The sequence below is a fragment of the Arvicanthis niloticus genome, chromosome 9, assembly GCF_011762505.2.
Source record: "Arvicanthis niloticus isolate mArvNil1 chromosome 9, mArvNil1.pat.X, whole genome shotgun sequence".
In the NCBI taxonomy this organism is placed as follows: domain Eukaryota; kingdom Metazoa; phylum Chordata; class Mammalia; order Rodentia; family Muridae; genus Arvicanthis; species Arvicanthis niloticus.
In genome coordinates this window covers 75,183,808-75,207,452 of record NC_047666.1, presented here as the reverse complement: position 1 = coordinate 75,207,452, position 23,645 = coordinate 75,183,808, and the positions used below count along the sequence as shown (strand labels likewise).

The 23,645-nt window shown below is 38.5% G+C and overlaps 1 protein-coding gene across 6 annotated transcripts in view; it reads left to right on the top strand.

Moving 5' to 3' along the window:
* The window catches only part of Lmo3 (LIM domain only 3), a 59,783-nt gene extending 45,499 nt beyond the window's left edge, over nucleotides 1-14,284 (top strand). For all 6 annotated transcript variants that reach the window (XM_034511857.2, XM_076940712.1, XM_076940714.1 and 3 more), the window contains 2 exons: nucleotides 1,442-1,567; nucleotides 12,686-14,284. In XM_034511857.2, coding sequence (XP_034367748.1) covers nucleotides 1,442-1,567; nucleotides 12,686-12,791 — 232 coding nt within the window. In that variant the 3' untranslated portion in view covers nucleotides 12,792-14,284. The remainder of the gene's footprint in view (nucleotides 1-1,441; nucleotides 1,568-12,685) is intronic.
* Nucleotides 14,285-23,645: the final 9,361 nt, after the last annotated feature.

Sequence of the window (23,645 nt, the reverse complement as noted above, 5' to 3'; positions counted from 1 at the left end):
AGGAAGATAAGTATCGCTACATGGTGAATTTAATCTTCTTGTTGTAAAGCCTGTTTGCCTTCATAGCTGGTGCCCAGGAAACACCAGGGAGCCGATTAGGTGCTTGCTACTTCTTCCTCAAGAGGCTTCTGTTTTTGAAGAGACAATGTTACAAAACCAGGAGCTTGAGGATCTCTGCCACCTTTTGTCAGACTCCTGGGCATCGCTGTCACAGCCCTGTCCAAGTGTCATCATTAGTTCAATAACGGGAAAGGTCTGTACGTTGAAAAATGAATATGCTCACCTTAAGCAAGGGACCTTTAGAGTTTTGAAAAAGAAATGAGACTCGGGCATGTTTGTGCATAATCCGAAAATTCAATAAAATGAAAGGCTAAGACTTCCGGAAAGTGCTTTTTCATAACCAAAACAGGCTTTCTCCGTAGCACCTTTGAATTCATTAGTTTCGAACTGCTTTTAATTTCGTCTTTCCCATGAGAACCATTATATTTTTTCTCCTGTCAGCCTGATGCTGGAGAAAAAAGGAAGCTGGCAGATGGGCTGTTTTCCTCTGAGCTCATTCCCTAGTTTTTAAAGGACCTTAACCACTGTGCACAAAATATTATTCGTAATACCTCTTCACCATCATTAACAACTTTAAAGAAACTTGCTTGACATATTGCAATGCAGATAGGAAGATTTTCTGTCTCCTCTCATCATACAGTGATAAAAACCTTTTTGGTACTGTTTTCTGAGTCATTACAATAACTATTTCTAGGCATCTTCAGTAAATAAATGTATATATGTATATATACACATATTTTTACATTTTCCAGATTATCAGATTATTTATTGCATTAATTCTGACATTATATTTTAACTCAGCTTCTGATCTAGCTATCTATAGCTCACAGCCTCACTTACTGTAATGCGTTACCCAAGCAACATAACCACAGCTGTAACTGTGGTATAGGGCTAAAAAAGTGCATATACCTCCATACATTAAATTACCCAAGTGGCTTGTTCATAAACGTTCTTTAACATTACTGGTGAGCCTTTTAGTAATTAGATGTCAAAGAGGAGTGAATCAGATACTTGGGGTTCTTATAGTCGAAAAGATCATAATGTTAATACATAAAGGTAAGATACGATTATGTTGCTTTTACAGTCATACTCTAGCAAGCAGGTATTTCTGGGTGATTTAGCCACCAACTGCTGGTTGTTAGAGTTGTGTAAGCAGCCCAATGTATTTGACTTTTCCTTTACTTTTCAAACAAGATGTCATTTTCATCTACAGGGGTCAAGGGAAAATGTATTGCAGAAAAATATGTCTGCATCTCAGAAACTTGTGAAGATCATCATAAAGCATTGCATATGTAGATCGCTTCAAAGCACGGATTAACAGCTTCTTGGTTTGCAAACCCGGGTTTCTCTAAGTTGAAGAAGAAAATGTTTATTGTTCTAGGCTGTTTGGTGTGACGGGAAACTGCGCTGCCTGTAGCAAGCTCATCCCTGCCTTTGAAATGGTGATGCGTGCCAAGGATAATGTGTACCACCTGGACTGCTTCGCCTGTCAGCTTTGCAATCAGAGGTGAGTACATTTAGTACATTTCATCTGACCTCCCCCAAAAGGTGCCCTTCTCTAGGCTGGATATTGATTTAGTAGGTGGGAATGGTCGTGGTCTACTTTGTTAGACCAATTAATCTCACTATTGTGAAACTGTGCACTCAACACCACTGAGGAGCAAGGTCTTCAGGCCAGCTCCAAAGGAAGGGTATGATGTGACAACAACTGGATGCAGAAATACTTCTACTAATGTCCTGACCCATCATTCATTCTTGCTATTGCTTTACTCGATACCTTTTATGGTGGTAGTGACATGGCTCAGTGAGCAGGGCATTTCTTGTACAAGTGTGAGGACCGAGGTTCTGTAGCTTTGTAGAGATGAACAGCTTAGCACAGTCCTCTAATTCTAGTCCTTTTTCAGGAAAATGGAAGTGGATGGGGAGAGGAGTTGGGGGAAGATAGGAGAACTCCCAGAGCTTTGGAGCCAGCTAAGCTGAAAGACTCAACATTCAAAGAATGGAGAAGGCAAAGACACTGGAATCTGTCTTTTGACCTCTATGTGTGCACACACATGCAGACACACTCACACAAACCAAGACAAAGACTCCCATGTGCACACACACTCGTACTCACACACACACACAAACACACACGAATACACACACTCACTAACAGACACTCATACGTTCATACACACAAACACATACAAACACATATAAACACTTTCATACACACAAGCACATACACACACTCGTACACACACATGCACACACACACTCATACACACATATAAACACATTCATACACATATTCATGCACACACATATGAGGTAACGGAAAACAGATGTCTGTGAGCTCAAGATGATCCATCTACACAGCAAGTTCTATGAGAACTGGTGCTATAAAGTGAGAACCTGTCTCAGAAAGCAGGCAAGCAAACATGACAAAATGATAAATATCAAAACCACAGTACTTACAACTGTAAGACCCTCACTAAGATGTCAAGAACATATAGTATCTGTGAGAAAATATCTGTCTAGTATGTCATCAGTTAATGTTTCTTCACAGTCTCAAATCAGGTCACTTTCCCTGAAAGTCCTGTTTGATTCAAAGTCTCCTCATGGAGCCCCATGATATAATAGGATATGACATTCATGGTAAGAACAGACTCAAATTCTGGCCCCAACATATATTTACTATTTTATTAGCTTTGTGATTTTCAATATGTTACTTAATCTGTCTAAATTACTACAGTTTCTGTGTCAACAAATGGAAACATAGATACTTGTCTTGCAAAGTATGTAAGTTGAAAAAATAATTTTCACTAGGCAGTGGGTAGGTTTTCAAAAGTCTTCCCTTCTGTATTTATAATTTGCTTATTCAAATTATACCCCAATGATTTGGTATTTCTATAAGATCTATACCTCAAAAGAGTCTCTTGACAAATACAGATGTTTAAAATATTGCCTGCTATAATTTACTATATTGCATTTACCTTGGCAATAACCTAGGCACCATCTTGTATCTTCCCAGAAAATGTTTTAGGTCAACAAAGGTTAAAGTCAGTTTAAGATGACACTTAGCCAACAATAAATTAGCAAATTCAAGTGTCAGTTTTTTAGAAAAATACAGATATACAAACACAAACAACCACACATTCACCCAGACACACTTATATGCATGTAAACATGTATGTGTACATGTTTTAACATTGTGTTAGCCATGATGTTAGAACGTAGCTGTTCACTGCACAGGTTGATTCGATTATGGCAGCAGCATTGATAAGCTATCCTTAAACAAGCATCTTGTATACCTAACTTAGAAAAGTTTACGTATTTACAGAAGAAAATTTAAAAACGAGAAAGAATACCAGCCTTCACTATTCTAAACTAAAATAGTATGTTAGTATATAGCTGGTCATGATTTTTTATTTATACATGACAAAATATGTATAAAATCTCTATATTATACCGATATTTAAACAGATTTTTAGTAGTTGTATTGGGAATATCCCCCATGATTGTAAATGCCTGTAATCTCAACGTTCAGAAGCTGGAGGCAGAAAGATACAGCCTGAGGTACATGGTGAGACTCTTGTTTAAATGTAGTAGTAGTAATAAGAGGAGGAGGAGGAGCAGCAGCAGCAATAAAACAATAGTAACAGAAATAATTCATGAAGTTGGGAGGGGTTTGAGAGGTAGGCTGCATCTGCGATGGAGACTTTAAGAGTGTAGTAAATATGATACAAACACACACAATGAATTTTAAAAATGCTTTGTTAAACAATTTAACAGGGAAGGATCTTAATGTGCAACATTTGAACTCTTTCATTTAATCTCTATTATGTATCTTTTAACTTGCTGGTAAAAATGACCTTTTAAGCTATTTTGCATCCCAAGTTATCAAATATTACGTCAGTATAGTGAGGTCTGATGCTTTTGTTATTTCTACAGTGCATTTTGTATCATAGACAAAATGCTGACTCTTGAAGCAGACAAATGCTCAAATCTGTGTCAGGATAAGTTCACAGGAGTGTAATTAATTAGGCAAAGAGTAAAACAATTGGAAAGTATTGTGTAAATGTTGACCAAATGATCTTCATAAAAGCTATACCCATTACTCTCACACAAAATTTGCTCAGATCTCACTGTTGCCCTAACGTTGGGGCTTATTATTTAGAAAGAAATTCTTGTCACCTTCAGAGATGAAAGCTGCTACCTGATTATACTTTTTAATTGGTTTTTATGTGCTGACTTGTAGCGCTTCAGAGTTTGCTCCTCTGGGAAAGTGTTTATGCCCTGTGTCCATTTTTCCACTAGGGCAGGCTTCTATATTTTATCTATGCTCTTCATTTGAAAAGGAACGCATCCTTCAAGTGCTAAAGTCAGCTTGAATCCCATTATGATGCAAAGTAATTGAAGGTGGTTAATGCTATTTACAAATCATAGATCAGTTTTATTCCATCATGGAAATAAAAAGTTACATTCACAATTAAGTCTGTCTGCTCAGTAGAACTCAGTCAAGTAAGACAAACACTCCTAAATTTTGACTCTAGAAACCGCTCACACTCTTAATGCTACAAAACACTATTCCAACCTCATTACAAAAGCACCTAATACATTTCTATGTTCGCTTCATTTATTACCTGCCGTAAAGGGGCTGCATATCTTTAGCACTGGTTATGCACAATTAGCACTTGGTGATTGTCTTGTCACTGTGGTCCTTACAAGACAAACTTCCTCAATGCAGGAAGTCAGCTCATCTTCATCAGTCAAGCAGAGCACCCAGACATGGTCGCCTGAATACACAAGGGTTTCAAGATTAGGGTATGTTCCTCTTCCACTGACTTTTGCCTTGGAGATGCATCCAACATGGCCACCTCCTGACAAAGGCTGTGCAAAGCCTTTTTTGTGTGTGTGATCTTTCCCAGAGAACCAAGAGAGAAAAAGGTCATTCATGGACATTTCCCCTAAAGAAAACTTCATTCACATTTCAAATTATAGAATTATAGAAATGTATTCATTTTATTCAATACATCTTAAAATGTTTAAATATGTGTTTATTGTGTGGATTTATTTATTTTTAGAGTCCTGGAGATTGAACCCAGGATCCTGTACATTCTTAACAGGCTCTGTACCGCTGAAACAACCCCAAAGCCCCCTGCCGCCTGTTTTTCCACTGAGACAAGGGCACTAAGTTTTCCGGTTTAGCTATGAAATCCCTCTATAGCACATACAACATTTGAACTTGGGATCCTTCTGTCTCAGCCCCCTTAGTAGACGGCATAACAAGGTTCTTCTGCTTGACCCATACACAATACCCATATAAAACACCAGGCAAGCGGTTTCATATCTGTAATCTCAGCGCTGTGAAAGTAGGGAGAGAAGATCCATGGAGCTGGCTGGCTTCCCGGTGCAGCTGAGTATGTGAACTGCAGATTCAGTAGAGACTCATAAAGGTAAAGAAATACCAGCAAGTTCACTGCATGGAGAAGACACAAGAACCAGAGTATGGTCACTTAAACCCATATTGTAGAAGGAAAAAACCAACTCCCTCAAGTTTTTCTCTGATCTCCACATATGCTATGGTATTTGCACATTACCCAATGTGTCCCCTAAAACAAACAAACAAACAAACAAACAAAGAACCAACAACTTATAAGGGCTTCCAATTTTTGTTCCATGAACCTGAAAGAACGGCCCAAGGATTTCTTGAAATAATAATAACAATAAATAATAATAAGAGTACTGTAGGGTACCCAATGTCCACTTCCAGCCTCCGTACACATCTGAGCATGAGTACATGAACACTTGCACATATACACAAATTAATATGTATGTGCATAAATGTTCACATACATAAATATGTACATACATAAGCATGTACACACAGATACACCACAGAGAGAGATGCAAAATGGTAATAACAACATATGCAGATCTATGACTTTTCAAGCAATGCATGGTTAAAAATGTAGATCCTGTATTTAAACTGTACACATGTCTCTCTTTCAAAAGAAAGAAAACTGGGTTGAAATCATTCTAGAACTTATTTTATAATAATTCAATTTTCATTTTGAGTTGAAACAAATCTCTACAATAGCTTAATATCTTAAAGACTAAAAAATTCTTCCACAAAAAATTAAATAATGACTTTGGAACCAAAGGAGAACACTAACCTGTATATTTATAGTGAAATCTCTCTCTCTCTCTCTCTCTCTATATATATATATATATATATATATATATATATATATATATATATCTTCTTGTGTGTGTGTGTGTGTGTATGTGTGTGTATGTGTGTGTATGTGTGTGTATGTGTGTGTATGTGTGTGTATGTGTGTGTATGTGTGTGTATGTGTGTGTAGTATTAAAAGCATGATATTTCTTTTTCTTGTTTGTGATATTTACTTTTAAAACATTTATATGTGCTAATTTTCTGGTATGTGTGCATATGTGTGGCATAGTGCATATTCAGAGAACAGCCTGTGGAAGTTGGTTCTCTCCTCCTTCTACCTTGCATGCCCTGGGAATCAAACTCAGGTTGGCAGGCTTGGCAGCAAGCCCATTGGCCCTCAGAGCTGAGCCTCTGGCTCAACATTTTTCTTTCTATTTCAAGGACAAAAACAATGGTAGGCCCTGTGGAAGTTGAGGTGCATAAAACCTAGTTTCTTTAAGAAACTCAGTGAGTTCAGCACTCTGGGCAAGGCAAGATACAGAGACTCACAGAAGAGCCAGATCAACTTGGTTAGATCTACAGTAAGGGAAGAGACATCCATTTTTCAGGTTCAGGGAAATACCTTAGGGCTGATGCATTGAGTTTTCAGGAATGAGCCCCCAGGGTACTGGTTGGCTGAAGACAGAACTCAGTTGGTAAAATGCATGCCAGATGAGTATGAGGCCCTGCATTCCAGCTCCAAAAGTAACATAAAAAACAAAACAGCCAACACCAGTATGTTACAAGCACTTGTAATTCCAGAGTTGTGAAGGTATTCACAGACAGACTCCTAGGACTTGCTAGACAGTCAACCCAACCAACTGGTGAGTCTCAGGTCTTAGTGAGACTCTGTGTCAAGAAGATAGATGGATGGCAGTGGGGGAATTTTGCCGGAGGTTGATGCTGCCCTCCATACCCACAAACACTCATGTATACCTACAAGAATCATAAACACACACACACACTCACACACAGAATTTGATGTAGTAGCTTAAAATGGCAAATATAATTTAAATTTGTAGTTCATTAGCTTTATACTTTGTCTCATTGTTAATAATTATTTTTATGTCCCTTCTTTTCATTAATTGTTGATATATAATTAAATATATATCAATATTGAATATAATACATAATACTATGTAATATATTATATATATTGCATATCATTACAGACTGAAAAAGTTGTACTTAATTATATACACACACATATAAACATGTGCTGACCAATAGACATCATAACATAAAGTTGGGGAAAACCCAGGAGCCTCAGTCAGACAAAAAGAACTATAAGTAACTGAGAAATGTTTAGAACAAGAGAAATGCTCTTCCCCTGGGATGAGCACACCAGTTATTTGGTTATCTAGCAACAAAGGTCAGTCTCGAAAACATACATACAAATAAACAGCATTATATAGACACATCAAATGTGCAGAAAAATTTAAGTACTCTGACCAAGATAGTAAATGGTCAACTCAAGATTTTAGCGAAGCAAGTCAGGGTTCTCCTCTCTGGAGGAAACCAATTTCATGAGAGTATTTTGTTTTCTGACTAAGAATATGCAAGTATAAACAGATCCTGCAGGGCTGAGGTAAAGTTGACTTTGAGTAATGTATAGCAGGATTCAGGATATGGATAGCATCCCTTGGTGCTGAAGCGATGGTAAGGTCTGAGATACACAATGACAATTGGGCTGTCAGTGGGGAAAAGACAGGGAATTTGTTCATGATTGTAGGGACAGGGTTGCCTGTTGCTGAATATTTCGGTACCTAGTGCTCCATCCTTTAGTGACAATGAATGCTGAGTGGGAAAGAAAAGGTGTTGGAAATGCATACCAGATTGCCCCTTCTTTTTAAACTATTATTAAAAACAGAAAATAGTCATAATTGGACATCTCTGATCCTCAGGAAGTTAAACAACTTAAGTTAACATTCTCATTTCTTCAAATGCCTATTACCAATGGAAGCATCTTAGAACAGTTTGATAGCCTGCTCTGACTTCAGGGATGGGAAGTTTCAGGAGGTCGTGAAAATGTTTAAAACACATCACGTAGAATTTTCAAAGAATTAATAAAAAATATAAAAGGGAAGACAGTTCTCTAAGGTCCCTATTTTAGAACAAAAGTGTATTGATTACAGTTCATTCTTAGGCTTCTCGGGACTCAAAACCTGTATGAAGTAAGCTAGACTCATCTGCTGGAACATATCTGTATTCTTAATTTCAACATATGAATATTAGATTAGTTAATCACCTAATTGCATTTTTTTCTTCTTTAGTAATTTTTGAATAAGAATAAAGCTAATAGAGTTGACAATATCACAAACAATTAGGGCTAAATTACAAGGAAGTTGATGAGTGTTTCTGCACAAGTTTTAGCCAGGCCTGTTAATACACTTGTAGCATTTTTAAAGCAATCATCCTGTTCAAAATGTTTTTTCTACTAATGTTGAACCTCGTAGAAGCAGGTTATATTAGAAATGAACCTTTCCTAGCAAAGTTACGGTCAATGCTTCTTTTGTTAAGCACTTAATACCTACATTGTCATTTATCTAATTTTTTCACATCTACATATGTGAGTGTAGGTACATGTTTGATACAGAAGAGTGCATGTGAGTGCACGTGTGTGTGTGTGTGTGTGTGTGTGTGTGTGTGTGTGCGTGCATGCACATGAACACTTGTGTGTAGATGTGAGGATAGATATATGCATGTAGAGACCAGAGTGTGGATGTGTGGATGGATATATGCATGCAGAAACCAGAGACTGACAGTCAGTGTCTTCTGTAGTCATCTTCTCTCCACTATATTTTTTCAGACAAATCTTTCACTGAACCATAAGCCCATCAGTTCAGTAAAAATGACCACCAGCAAGCCACAGGGATCCCCTTGTCTCAGTCTCCCCAGCTCTGGGGTTATAAACAACCATTGCCATGCAAGACTGTTTCCGTGCTGGGGTTTGAACTCAGATCCTTCTTCTTGTGTGGCAAGCACTTACTATCTCCACAGTGCCTTTACAGGACAATGGTGATCTTAACTGAATAGCCATGGTCTTCTTACCATAGCTGCTAATGCTGCTTATGCTGCTTTGTAAGCTAGGTGTGACTGGGACACTTTATTTTTATTTTTATTTTTTTATTGGATATTTTATTTACATTTCAGATGTTGTCCCCTTACCCCATACACCCCCACCTAGAAACCCCCTATCCCATCCCCCCTCCTCCTGCTTCTATGAGAATGTGCCCCCACCTACCCCCCCTACTCCCACCTCCCCACCCTTGAATTCCCCCACACTGGGCATTCAGCCTTCATGGGACCAAGAATCTTTTCTTCCACGTATGCCCAACAAGGCCATCCTCCCCTACATATACAGCTGGAGCCATGAGTCCATCCCTATGTCCTCCCAGGCTGGTGGTTTAGACCCTGGGGAGCTCTGGTTGGTTGGATTGTTGCTCTCCTCATAATTCCACAAATTCTTTCAGCTCCTTCAGTCTTCTCTCTAACTCTTCCATTGGGAACCTTTTGATCAGTTCAATGGTTAGCTGTGAACATCCGCCTCTAAATATGTCAGACTCTGGCAGACCTCTAGGGAGACAGCTATATCAGGCTCCTGTCAGCATGCACTTCCTGACATCCACATCAGCATCTACCTTTGGTGACTGCACATGGGATGGATACCCAGGTGGAATGGTCTCCAGATGGCCCCTCCTTCAGTTTCTGTCCCACGCTTTGTCTCCATATTTGCTCCCATGTGTATTCTGTTACTCCTTCTAGGAAGGACTGAAGCACCCACACTTGGTCTACTTTCTTCATGAGCTTCATGTGGTCTGTGAGTTGAATCTTGGGTATTTCAAGCTTCTGGGCTAATATCCAATTATCAGTGAGTGAATACCATGTGTGTTCTTTTGTGATTGGGTTACCTCACTCAGGATGATATTTTCTCCTTTAAACCATCTTCTACATATATACTCGTTACCTTTGTAGAAAAAGGTAACATGTACATAAAATGTATTTCCCTGGTTGTTAAGAAGTTAGCTATGAAACATCTCAGAAAGAAATATTTTAATATTAAGGCCATATGCATTCAAGCTGTAAAAAACACTGACAGGTGTTGGTCATTCTTGTAGGAGCCCAGGATATACTGTCTTACTATTTTGAATGCATGGAACAAATTTAATCACATTACATATGTGCTTAGCTTTAGCAGCTGAGTACTTGCTAGAAGGTGACAGTTTTATACACATTCTAAACATCACCATACATATTTGGTTCCCATTCCTCACTCAATCTTACAGACAGAGTGACTAATAACATCAAATGAAAAGCTTAAACTTTGTTCTCTTTGCCCCAATTGGAAGGCTAGAATCTGGATCCTCTCCGTAGCAGTTTGCTTGTCTGTTCTCCCTCTACTGTCCAGGGTGACCTCCCTCTAGGTGCATACTGTGTCTTCGTCTCTCTAACAGAGAACTCAAGTATGAAAAAAAGTGACATGCACCTATGCCTGCATGGGGTATGTGACAACTCTATGACTTTGGCCTATACCCAAATGAGTATATGTGCACCGGGTGTGTGACTGAAGCAGACCATGAAGCCAGATCCCCAGGGCGGCTGCTTCTGTTTCTTACCGTGACAATCCCGACTTTACTCACTTACAAAACAAAAATGCTCTGACTTACAGGACTCTGAGCAGAGAGTGGTGGGGTACCACAGGTAGTATGCTATCTTCTCTATAGACAATAGCTAACAGAATTTGAGTGCTTGGTAAGAAATTAAACAATAGTTAGAGATAACAAACATTGAAAAATATCTCCAGATAAATTGCTTTGTAGGAAAACCAACTCAATAACAACAAAAACACAGGATTGCTTTATTGAATGCATTTATTCAGATATATTTTATTATTAAAGAGCTAAAATTAATTTCAGCAGTAATATAAACCAATTTTCTTGAATACTAATTAATTATGTTATAAATGCTGTCTCGCTTAATTTTACATAAAAGATAAAAGTCTAATTTGGGCTCCTAAGGGTTATCCAAATAAAGTAATATTTCCATTTATTCAATATGTTTTCATGGTCACAATAGCTACACAAATTTATTAAACACTGCTGTTTAAAATGCAATATTTAAAGCACACAAGCTAAAGCTAGCAAAATAAGAAGGAAAAAATATTCAAAGTCTCAAACTTAAATGTGCATCTTGTCCAGTAGGTGCAGCTGCAAACAAATCCAGGATTTCAAGACCAGAGCTGAGCGTCTGCTTTAAACCAACATCAGCAGCAGGCAGTAATCCTGGGGAAAAAGCAAATTCCACAAATAAACAGACCAATTTTCCTTTAAGAGGAGAGCTAATTCTTTTCAATCTACTTTTTTTATTACACTATTTTCCCCTCTATCTACTTAGCTGGAATAAGGATAAATTTCCAAAGCTGCCTGGATGGAAAATAAATAGATTCACTGTTTGTCTAGAATTCCAATCTTTGCAAATGTAAATCAGTCCAAGTGCCCCTCATTTAAACCTTCAACTTTACAGAGCATTAAAGGGTGGCTTCCACTATGCAATTTAATCCACCCACTAAGATTTCTGCCAGAGCATCATTCTGAATTGACTATCTGATAACGAATGACCACCACCAAAGGTCATGGAGGTCAACCTCGATAATTACAAAGAGTTGTTCTCAGTCAACTCTACTACACACTGCTGTTTGAACATTAAATTGTTACAATTAAATATATAAATACAAATCTGGTCAGAGCTACTTTCTTGTTAAATGTACTGGAAACAGCGGGAGCACTTATGTCTGACCTTAATTGTGTCCATAGTGTTACCCACTGGGAAACTATATAAAAAGAGAACTTATAAAAAATATTACAGTCCTGCACTTTAAACAATGCTTTATAAACTAAAATGCATAATTAGCTGCTGGGAATGGGTTTTATTTATCACATCGATATTAAGAAGTTGATCCAGGTTGCTCTCTTTGGTTTAATGAGGAACGTTCCAGGTGGTGACATTCACTATTTCCTAACTGGGGAATTTGCCGCAGAGGAAGACAGCACAGACTCAGGTTTCCATGTGTGTCTTCCACAGCAAGCACAGAACCAATATATAATATGTACCTGACCAGTAAGAATTGATGTCATTTTTAATTTTACATTACTGAGAGTATATATGGATCAGGTATTTTCTTCTTATCAGTGTGAAAGGAAGAGAAAAACAGAGAAGGGAAGAAAAGTGGAACATCAATATTTGCCAAAAATGTTTACCTTGCCGGTCCTATAATATGTATACATTTGAAGGTGAATTTTAAATGCTGTATGCAAGTGTGAATAATTGAAATAAAACAATTTTAACTTTCATGATGAAAGTAACTTCCCAGGACAGTCTTTTGGATTTCAGTAATCTAATTTTTTTTTTTATGTCTACTTTCAGATTTTGTGTCGGAGACAAATTTTTCTTGAAGAATAATATGATCCTGTGCCAGACAGACTACGAAGAAGGCCTAATGAAAGAAGGTTATGCACCCCAGGTCCGCTGATCCCGCAACATCACCCCTAACTACGCAAGCACCGCATCCTTTTATCTTTTTGCTCACGTGTACATAAGAATCAATCGACACAGGAACGTACTAAATAGGATAGCGGTAGGACAACAGGATGGCCATGTGGAAGAAAAGGCGGACTGCATCTGTATGTAGTGAATTTGCCCCAGTTCGAGAGTTGAATGTTCATTATTAAAGAGAGAGAAGTAATGTATATATTGCCGGAATTTTTTGCTTGCTATTCGTTTGGGTTTTGTTTGTTTGTTTGTTTGTCTGTTTGTTTGTTTTTTGTGTCACTCGGCATGAGATCTTTATTTTGGACTATTGTATATAATGTATTGTAAAATCCGAAGCACAAATGTAATACAGTTTTATTGTGTTACCATTTGTGTTTGGTTTGCTTCTTTGTATTGTTGCATCTAGTACAATCAGTGTTTCAACTTACTGTACGTTTATGCTCTCTGTGTCTACCAGCTATTTTTCAACGAGCTGTACCTTTCTAGTAAGAATTGAAGAGCAAAACCTCAACGATGACACACAGATGAAGCAAGACTATCAACGTTAGAAAGACAAAACTAAATAAGTAAACAAACACAAAGCACTTAGTGACATCCGCTTCTTACGGCTACTACAGTTTGGTGTATCCATGCTCTCCTCATAGCCCCCTATTTTCAGGGGGCTAAAGATCAGCTTTAAAAATGATAACGATTTCACCTTAAAGCACTTTCATTTTATGCCAACGTGAAAAGTGCCATTTTTAGAATGACTTTAGAGCTTAGTGATGTTCTTCAATATCCTTTACTGTGCTCCTTACCTTTGCTTTCAGATTTATTCTACTTTTTTTTTTCAATCACACACCCTATGTGAACTAGTGCCTTTGGGTAGCATGTAAACAATTTCCAAAGGGTTACTCTAAATGAGAAAGGTTTTACCACAATTATGACATAATTTAAAAATTTTCAACTTCTTGTGTAAATGTTGTCCAGATTTCTCCCTAGGAGATGAGGGCTTTGTGTCTATGGTTAATGAGCTGATGGCACTGAACAGACTTGCGGGTGTATCTCCTGAAATGGGGATGGTGCACACAGAGATCCTGATGGCTGAGTCACACTGGGATCTGCTCACAGCCTTGGAACTGTCGGTGCAGAAACAGAGAAGAGAAACAGAGAGATTGATAAGATGTTGAGAACTGCTTGGTGATGATGTATTTCATCTGCCATTTACTTTAATCTTTAAAACACTTTCGATTTGCTATATCACACTTTCTCGGCCCCTTGTGTTCCTTGCCATCTTCCAACTCAGATTATGTAACACTTGGGCTAAAATCTATTCCCCGCCCCCTTTTTTAAAATTTTGTTTTGGTTTTTAATGGTGAAGTGTTTCCCCCTTATTTAAATGATAGCTGATGAAGAAGAATGTTCTAGAAACAGAAACTGTGGGAAATGATTACTTAAATTGCGATTAAGGAAATAAAACCAAGAATATGACTTCCTCTTCTGCTCACACTCTGTTGATTTTGCATTCTGCGGTGAGACCGATTCGCCACAATCCTACTCCATACAGGCACCACACACCATATTTGCTCCCAAGAAAAGTCAACGCTGCGGGTTTTCTTGGTTTGCCCTCCATTGCTGTACAGGAAACAACTCCTGCTGTTACTTGTATTACACATTTCTCCTGCGTTACAGATGGTGATTAAATGCTATCCCTCCAATTTTGGTCTGGGGCCAAAATCTAAGCCTAAAACAATGCTGGCGTGGCTTTGAGTTATCATGAAACATGAGTTTATTAGGAGAACGTATAAGGATCTTAATGGTGCCTTGTGTGGGAAAAAAAGTTTCCATAAAAAATGAATAATAATCATATTTTGTAAAGGATTCATTGTTAAGAGTGTTAAAGCCCGCATGCCCTAAATTTGATGAAGAATTGCAAAGCCCTCCATTTGTGGTCCACAGGTGATCCTCATTGCTCTCTCAGCCCCCACAAGTTTGTTTTGTGACAAGCTAAGACAGGCTTAGCATAAAATACATAAAACAGAAAAATTGGAAAGGAGAAGACACAGTGAAGTATGAATGGGGAGACGAAAGCAAGAAGTAGTTTCTGAAACACACCCCTGCCAGCTCCTGTTAACAGTTGTTTTAGGTTTATATAAAGTTTGCCCATATATTTTTCAAATGCGCTTCTGTTTTTCCCATCAAAATGGGTTTTCATATCATCTATAATAGGTCAAAATATACTTCAGTGGGAAACAAACTCCTTCATTTTTGAAAGCTGTTCAGCTAGCTTTGCCTTCCCCAAATCAAACAGGATCTACATTGCTTTGGCTTAATTTGGAGTGGGGAGGCGGGGGATTGCTCCCCTGGATTAAATGCTAAAGCCATAATCTTTTTTGATTATCTTTAATCTCCATGAAATTGTGAACCAAGAACAAGGGTAATTTTCCAGCTGTAAGGTGTTTTCCAGCTACTTGGCCACACATAGTAACATGGGTTTTTTTTTGACCTGAAGCATTAAGGTAGTTGTTCTGAGAACTCTGAGTCTCTAACTTTTCCTCAATTCCCTTTGTGTTCTGTGGCCCGCTTGTCATGGTATTCGATGCTGTGGTCAGACTCCTGCCACAGATTTCTCAGGCTGGGAAGGCTCTTCTCCTAGCAGACATTTCTGCGGGGGGCTGCTTCTGATGAGGGGCCAGGCAACCCCCATCCCACTAGCTTGCTCAGCTTAAGAGCCGACCAGTATTTGTAACTTCACTTTCATCTTTCTTAAAATAAATATCTAGACTCTTTCATTTATTTTTTTAAAAGAAATTTGGATTCACGTTTTCAATCAAAAGGGCACACCACCATTGATTGCCCTTAACTGGCAAAGACAAAGGTGGTCTGAAGAGAGCCTGTGTTGTCCACGGGAAAATGAGTACTTCCTTCCCTTTCTAAACCTAAATCCCAACAAGCATAAATAAGCCACACCAGCTGCTTCTTCCAGTGAGATTGCTAAAGGTCCCTGAAGTAGGAGGCTCTCTGCCATATTACTTTTGTGAGAAATAAATAAAATTGTCTCAAATGAAGGTAGCAATTGCTGGCTATGATTTTTGAGCATTTCTATATATTTTTAGAGATCTTGCTGAAAGTGAATGCATTGCTGTCACCAGACAAATTACAAATTCTCTATAAAATGAATTAAAACCAAAACCTCCACTAAACACCGTTTTCCAGGAAGACATGTGACGCCTTAATTGAAACAGGGAGGTGAAAAAAAAAAAACAAAAAAACAAAAAAAACGGAATCTCTGGTAAGACATCCAGCTACAGACAGCTCTCTTTTAACTATCACGTTAGGCAGATTGCTCTTTGAATCGTCACTTAAACCATTTCGCAGAAATGATGCAGGCCAAACATGCTTAGTGTTCACTTCAGTGAGTTGCAAAAACAATCTGCCTGTTTGTTGTAATAGGCCATTAACACAGAATACAATTTAAGCAAAAGCCGTTCAATCATTATTTTTTTTTCTTAAAAATGCCATTATACATGTTTTTTAAACTCGATTCAAGGTTGCAAGAAACAAAGGATTGATGCAGTTACTAATTCATTTTGGACTTTGTTGAATGCCTACTATGTGTCAGACCTTTCCTCGTGTAGTTAGTTGCCTACTGACACAGGGAGACCAACCTCTGGTATCCCATCCTTTGAATACATATTTTTGAGTGTTAGCACTCATTTTCAGCTTACCCATAATGAGCACACAAATATGAACCTCTTCTTCTAACGACTCAGCATGTCATTGGTATGAAAGCCTCAGAAAATATCTCAAGTAATCGATGTGTTCAGAGAATTATCTCACCCGAATTACTCATTAACTCAATAGCACATAATAAAAAAAGAACATCAATTAATTAATGAGTCACCCTCAGATTGCTTTGATTACTACTGAGCTCGGCTGAAGCAGTGGTTAAGAACGGAGCTATCTCTCCTTATTCATTGTTTGCAATTGGGCCATTATTTGACTGAAACCAGTTTCATATTTAGCACGTGCCTGTAGGTAATTGTGTGATTAGTATCATAAATGAAGAATTGAGAGCGCCTTGCCTGCTTCTCGTAAGACCTGGAAAAAAAAAAAAAAAAGAGCTCTTATTTTTAAAACTGCATCTTTAGAAGCCAGACTCTTAGAAGGATGTTATTTTTCTAAAAGAAAAAAATGCAGTTTTGCATCTGTAATGAAGATTTAGGGCTCCCATACTGCATGGTGTCCGGACTAGCAATTAAGACACTTACAAGCAAGTCGTATAATGCATTTGCAATGTGAGATTCAATTTCAATAATAGTCCATACAACTAACATATGCACGCCCAATACCAGATTTAGAAATGTTTGCTTTTCCTGAGATGGGTCAAGGTGGATTCTTGATAACAAAAAAGAAATAGGAGAAGAAATTCTAAAAAAGAATAACCAACCAAATATGCTGCAAAGTCACAAACAAAACTTTCTCAGGCTTCTTGGTAAATGCCATTCCAGTATGCTTACAGAATAATTACAACAGTTCCCCTAGGTAAGTGAGAAACATCTGTTGGTAACACATAGCAGGTGTTAACAGTTACACATACTGAACTTTTAAAAAATGTTTTTAATTAAAAGAATCTTGTTTTGTGAAAGGAGGAAAAATATGTTAAATTCAAAGATATTCCTGTTTTAGGCATCCAGATCACGTTATACACAAAACTGTAAGGCCCGAGTCACCTGCATCATCTGTGGTTTCTATTTGGCTCAGATCACTGCAATCAGAACTGAGCTATAATTCATCACACTTTTTTTTTACACAGTTGGTGCTCTGTATTCTGGTCCAAGGAGTTACGTACTCATGAAATTGGTATGGCAGAGCTGATAAAAGGATATTTGGGTTTTATGGTCAAGGTGGCTGCCATTAGCTAAACCAGATTGAGTGGGCACAGTACAAAGAAGAGAGAGGAGCCAGAGACATCAGACAACAGGGAACGAGTCCGTTTATGATATGTAACGTTGTCTTATGATGCCATTGAAGAGCTCTTAATCAGAGAAACATTTACTGAGCAACAGCATGAACCAGATGGCTTTCTGCAACCTCCAGCTGCGTGACATAAATACTATGATGCTGGCTTTAATGGTTTTTAAAATATTTGTTCACTTATTAGTATGAGATTGGTTCTTTTGGTGTTACCCAGGCATGCAGGTACTTGGTGCCACACCCACCCAGATTTGCTCAGGGTCAAGTAACAAGATGAGCCAGAGATCCCAATTAGAGGCCCTGAGGCTTACACACAGGGTTTCTGAATGTAGATCCCATGACTAGTGTCACTTTAAAGTTGTAAGTTTCTATCCTATTGTTATCATTTTCATCACTATATTTGCAGCCTCTAGAAGTAACCAAGGGCTCCCAAGTAGTGTCTATACACGAGCAAAATTTTCAAACATTCCAGAATTAATGTTGTCATTCAGGGAAAAAAAATGGAGGCTTGGGGCTATAGCCCAGTTGGTAGAATGTTTGTTTAGAGTGCACCAAGTCTTAGGATCAATTGTCAGTACTATATAAACAGGCCAGGGGGGTACACATCTGCAGCCTCAGCACTCTAGGTAGATGTAAATTATCACAACTTCCACAAAGTATCAGGAATCACAAGTCATCATTGATTACATGCTAAATTTGAGTCTAGCCTGGGCTACATGAGACTATATGAGGAGGAGGGAGAAGGAGAGAGGATGGGGAGGAGGAGGAAGAGAAGAAAGATGGATGGTGACAACAAGGATAGAGAAGAAGAGGAGGAAGAAGATGAGAGATTTAGAACAAGAATGATCATATTTCTCCAAGTAGCTGTCTCTTTAGAAATTCTTTCAAAAAGCATAAAAGGGCTTTTGTTTGAACGTGTAGAGCCCCCATATCAGGAATAGAGGGCCATTTCACAGAGCATTATTGAGAACAAGAGGGCAGCCCAGGTCAAGAGTAAATGTTGAAAGAAAGCAGTTACTTTGTGTCCCCAGATAAACATGCGACAGTAAAATGTAACTAGCCAGTCTGAGAAATTTTAAAAACTAGTTGAATCTATACCAATATTTGATGCTTTATGAACATTTGGAACATGAGAAGAGGTGATGGTGTGATTCTCTGGAGTAGAAATGTGTGTCAAGCTAGGTTTGAACTACAGAACCTCTAAGGATGCTGGATCCGGGTTGATGCCAAGCAGCTAAGGATGTAGTCTCAGAATTGAAAGAGCAAACCACAAAGGATCAACAAACACCCTAGTGGATTGCTACTCATTACCCAGGGAAAATGCCTTGCTCAAATGTCCATGTTAAGACAGAGAAAGCCCTGATGAGACACTCTCGTTTCCACTGTACCACACACCTGCTGCCTGCCACCCCTACACTCACGACCACACAGTGGAGTTATTTTGAACCTTTCAATCATATTGTAGACTGAGCAGTCCTAATAGGAGCTTGAGCTTCATGAGTATTTTGTGGTTTTGATATAAAAGTTTAAACTGAAGGGATTAGAGCTTTGATGATCATGGAGAAGCAAATTAAACTGGGGTGCATATTTTACAAAACTGGAGAGATGGGCCCATGGTGCATATCACTTGCTGCTCTTGCAGATGACCAAGAGGGTGGCTGAAGAGCACCAACACCAGTTCCAGAGAATCTGATACCCTCTTCTAGCCTCCATGGGCCCTTGAAAGAAAGTGGTAGACATAAACTCATGAAGACAAACACACATAAATATAAAGAAAGGAAGTAAATAAATCTTGAAAGGATTGAAGGAAGACAGACAGACAGACAGACAGACAGACAGATAGCTTCCACAGGCAGAGTTTAGTAGACTGTCTCAATCTTTTTCTCAAGTGTCAGTTTCTGTGCTCTTCTTAGGGGACCTGCAGTTTAGTGTGGAAAGTAGCAGACACCAGAAGCCATAGAATTAGATCTGAAGCAGCTAGTGACCAGTGATGAGAAAATGTGTGTGCAAAATTCAGCATTCTGTTGGAAAGAACCAGATAATTTCATGAAAACATATACATACACACAAACACACATGTACACACACACACTCACCCAAATACAACACATTCATATATACATATACACATGCACATATTTACACACATGTGTGTACTCATACACACACACACAAATGCACACACAGGGCACTACCATAATTAGTTCTATATCAAACATCTGTTTATATTTTTTAAATTCTGATTGAGAACATTTGATACATGGAACATGCTTGGTACTATTTTTAATGCTCAATTTATTAAAAATAAAATTTTATGAAAGTCCAATTCTTCTAAACATTTCGATTCCTGTGAATTAAAAGCAGACAAAATTCTCACAATGTGTTAAAAAATGTTTCTATGCATTTAAAGCTATAGAAAACATCAGCAATTTAAATGAATATCTCTAAACTTTTCTTCTGGTCTTGCAAAGGCTTCATTAACTGGAAGACTTTTAAAGTGTTAGAGTTCATTTTCAAGGAGAGATCTCTGTAAGACCTGTGTTGACTGTATGGATGCCATCTGAGTCACCAGAAATGCTGTGTCCTAAATGATTCAAACTCAAACATTAAATTGGAAAATAATACAATGGTCAGATTTTCCCTGTTACATCCCTAGAACATTGTAAAGTTCAAATCTTTTCCATGGGTTATAATTTCCTGTGACCCATTACCTTTTCCTCCCAAATTGATATGCGTGTTCACATTGTTGGAGTCTTATGATGCCATTTTAGTATCTCATTAGAAGGTATGAGACCATTTAGAGATTTTTATCCCCTAAGAAATAAAGACTAGAAACTATGCAGTCAAATTTCCTATTAGGACATTTTGTGAATCCCTCTTCTCTCACAAATTATTGGGCCACTGGATTGATTACCATGCATTACCAGGCATGTTCTTAGTACTCTGATTTAGCAATTTTCTACATGCAATTTTCTACTTAAAAGTGGAGACAAGAGCTAGAAATGGTGCCACTTGTCTTTTTTCATGGTACTCAAGAGATGGTGTCAAAAAAAGTAAGAGAAAAGAAAATGAAAGAAAAGAAAAAAAGAAAAGACACACTTCTTTGAAAAGGATACAAAATGTAATTTTTTTTTTACTGTGTAGATAAATATTCACTTAGTAGAAGAAACAGGACACATATCCCATTCCATGTAACAACTTTTATATCCATTGTCTTACAAACACTTACAGTTTCTACAATTTCAAAGACCTAGATGCAATGGAGGTGCATTCAGTAACAGTTATATTCAAGAATTCTTGTGGTGCTGATGGTGGTGGGGTTTCACACACAATTCTTATTTAGATGTCAGTCAAAGTGTTTCTTTTAAAAGACAATGCTTTCAGAAAACCAGAGACTCAAAGACACAAGATGCTTTCCCAAGGGATGCAGAGGAGAGGGGGACAGGGCAAAAGCGGTGAGTACTTGGAGAAAAGAGACCTTGATCTCAAAATTTCAGAAGACAAACTCACAGGTTGTAAAATAGCAAGAACAGAAACCACTTGTACTGGGGGCTGCATGAGTGTTGAACAATGTTAGCTGGACACTGAGAAGTTATGAGGTTAGTAGTGTCTGAGTCACAATGCTTCTCTGATGCTCGAATGCCCGAGTCCCCGTGCAGCAGTCACTGAAATGCGTGGTACCAGCATTTCAGCATTTACAATGTCATTATCCAACCCTCTTGGAGCTTCTTAAGTGCTATCTGCTTGTGTTCCACAAGAAAAGGGTGGGTTAGAAATAACAATGCACAAGACCACACAAGCAGAAAGCTAGAGAATCCCTTCTAAGAACAATACTAAAATCCAAAATGGAAATTAAATTTGGAGACTCCGATAACAACCTTAGATATGAGATATAAGACTTCTCTTTTTTAATGGGGGTTCTTCAGGTCTCAAACATGTGGGGTCATTTTGGCTTTACTTTATTTTTATTTTGTTTATGGGGTTCTCACACTCAAGCTTAGGATTTATATAGGTGCAACTTCTGCTTCTCATCTTTAGCAAAAGGAATAAAATGATGACCATGCCCATCTAATTAGCGACATAGGTGCTAGTTCTGTACTGTGACAATTAAGGTTGATTGTCAACTTGACGGGACCTTGAATCACCTAGGAGACAAGCTGAGATGGGAAAACCTACCTAATGTGGACTTCACCATTCTATGTGCTGGTATTCCAGACTGAATAAAAATGAGCAAGAGAACTAGGCACAAAGACTGACCACTCTCTCCTACCTGACAGTGGACACTGCCATGTCTTCCCTGCTGTGATGGACTGGCTTCCCCTTTAACTTTGAGCCATGATGGACTGGCCTCCCCATAAACTACAAGCCATAATAGACTGGCCTTCTCTTTAACTGCAAGCCATAATGGACTGGCCACCCCTTTAACTTCAAGTCATGATGGACTGGCCTCCCCTTAAACTGTGAGTCCAAACAAATGCATTTTTCCTTAACTGGCTTTGGTCAGGTATTTTGTCAGAACTGCAAGAAAGGCAACCAGCTCAGATTCCTACTATGTGAAAAGGCTGCAAGGGAAAGATCTGAAGCCAGTCTTGAAGAATTCTCTGGAGATGAATGGATATGAGTGATTGTACAGAAACTATCACTAATTTATTGCCACAAAGGAATTGGTTTCATGGTGGTTTATTAACCTTCTGTATAGGAAGCTATAGAAGGTTTTGTAATTGGGGCTGAAACAGTTGAGTCTGCTGCTAAGAGCTCCTGTTGCACTTTCAGAAGACCCAAGTTTAGTTCCCAACACCCAAATCTGGATGCTCATAACTGCCTGTAACTCCAGCTTCAAGGGATCCCAGATACACACCTGGCCTCTGTAGGTACTTTTCTTCACACACACACACACACACACACACACACACACACACACGTGCATGCGCACAAAAGACAAAACTTTAAAAGTATTTTCAAAGGTAATACAGAATAACACACATCGAATTTCAGGAAAATTTACTCCAACTGAAATGTGCATAGTAGGACTACAGGATGTTTGTGGTCTTCATAAAAACCAATGAAAGATGTAAGCATCCTCTCAGCACAGCAGCTACTGAAGAATTAAAATGAGAGGAAGTAGGACTCCGAAGCCAGTTGGGTGGTCAGGTGCTTGACTGGCATACAACCCCTAGAATTACAAAACACCAGGCATGGTGGTTCCTGCTTGTGCTCTCAGGAGGTAAAGGCCCATGGATTGAAGATCAAGTGCAACATGAGCCACATAAGAATAAAGGCTAGCCTGGGCTACATGAGACTCCATCTCAATAATATGTGTAAGGGAGCCTCCAAGAAGCACATTTTTTTTAAATCAAACACAATAGTTGCCTGAGTATACCAGGGAAAAGAGAGATGGGCCAATTGTAACATGTTACAGTTAATGAAGCGGATGTGGGGGGGGAACAGTAAGGAACACGTGTTTTCTGTCACTACTTGGGTATAAGAAACACTAGTGTTCACATGAAGGTGCAAAGATACATTTCTGTATCCTAAAGTCTCTGAGCTGGGTTGTGGAGATGGCTCAACAACTAAAAACATATGCCACTCAAGCTGGACAGCCTGAATTTATAACCCATAAAAAAGAGAGTGATGGTGGCCTCTGTACTTCCAGAACTCCGTGGTGACATGGATGAAGACAGGAGAATCAGCCAGAAGCTTAAAATACACAGCAAAGAAATAATAATACAAAAATAAACCATGCCTCAGAGCAAGGCGGACAGAGAACTGGCTGGTAAGGAGTTATTCTCTGCCCTTTACATGGGCACCACTCCAATAAATAAGTTTGCTTTTAAAGGATGGAGTGTCTGAGGAAAACATAACAGAAGCAAATGCTAAT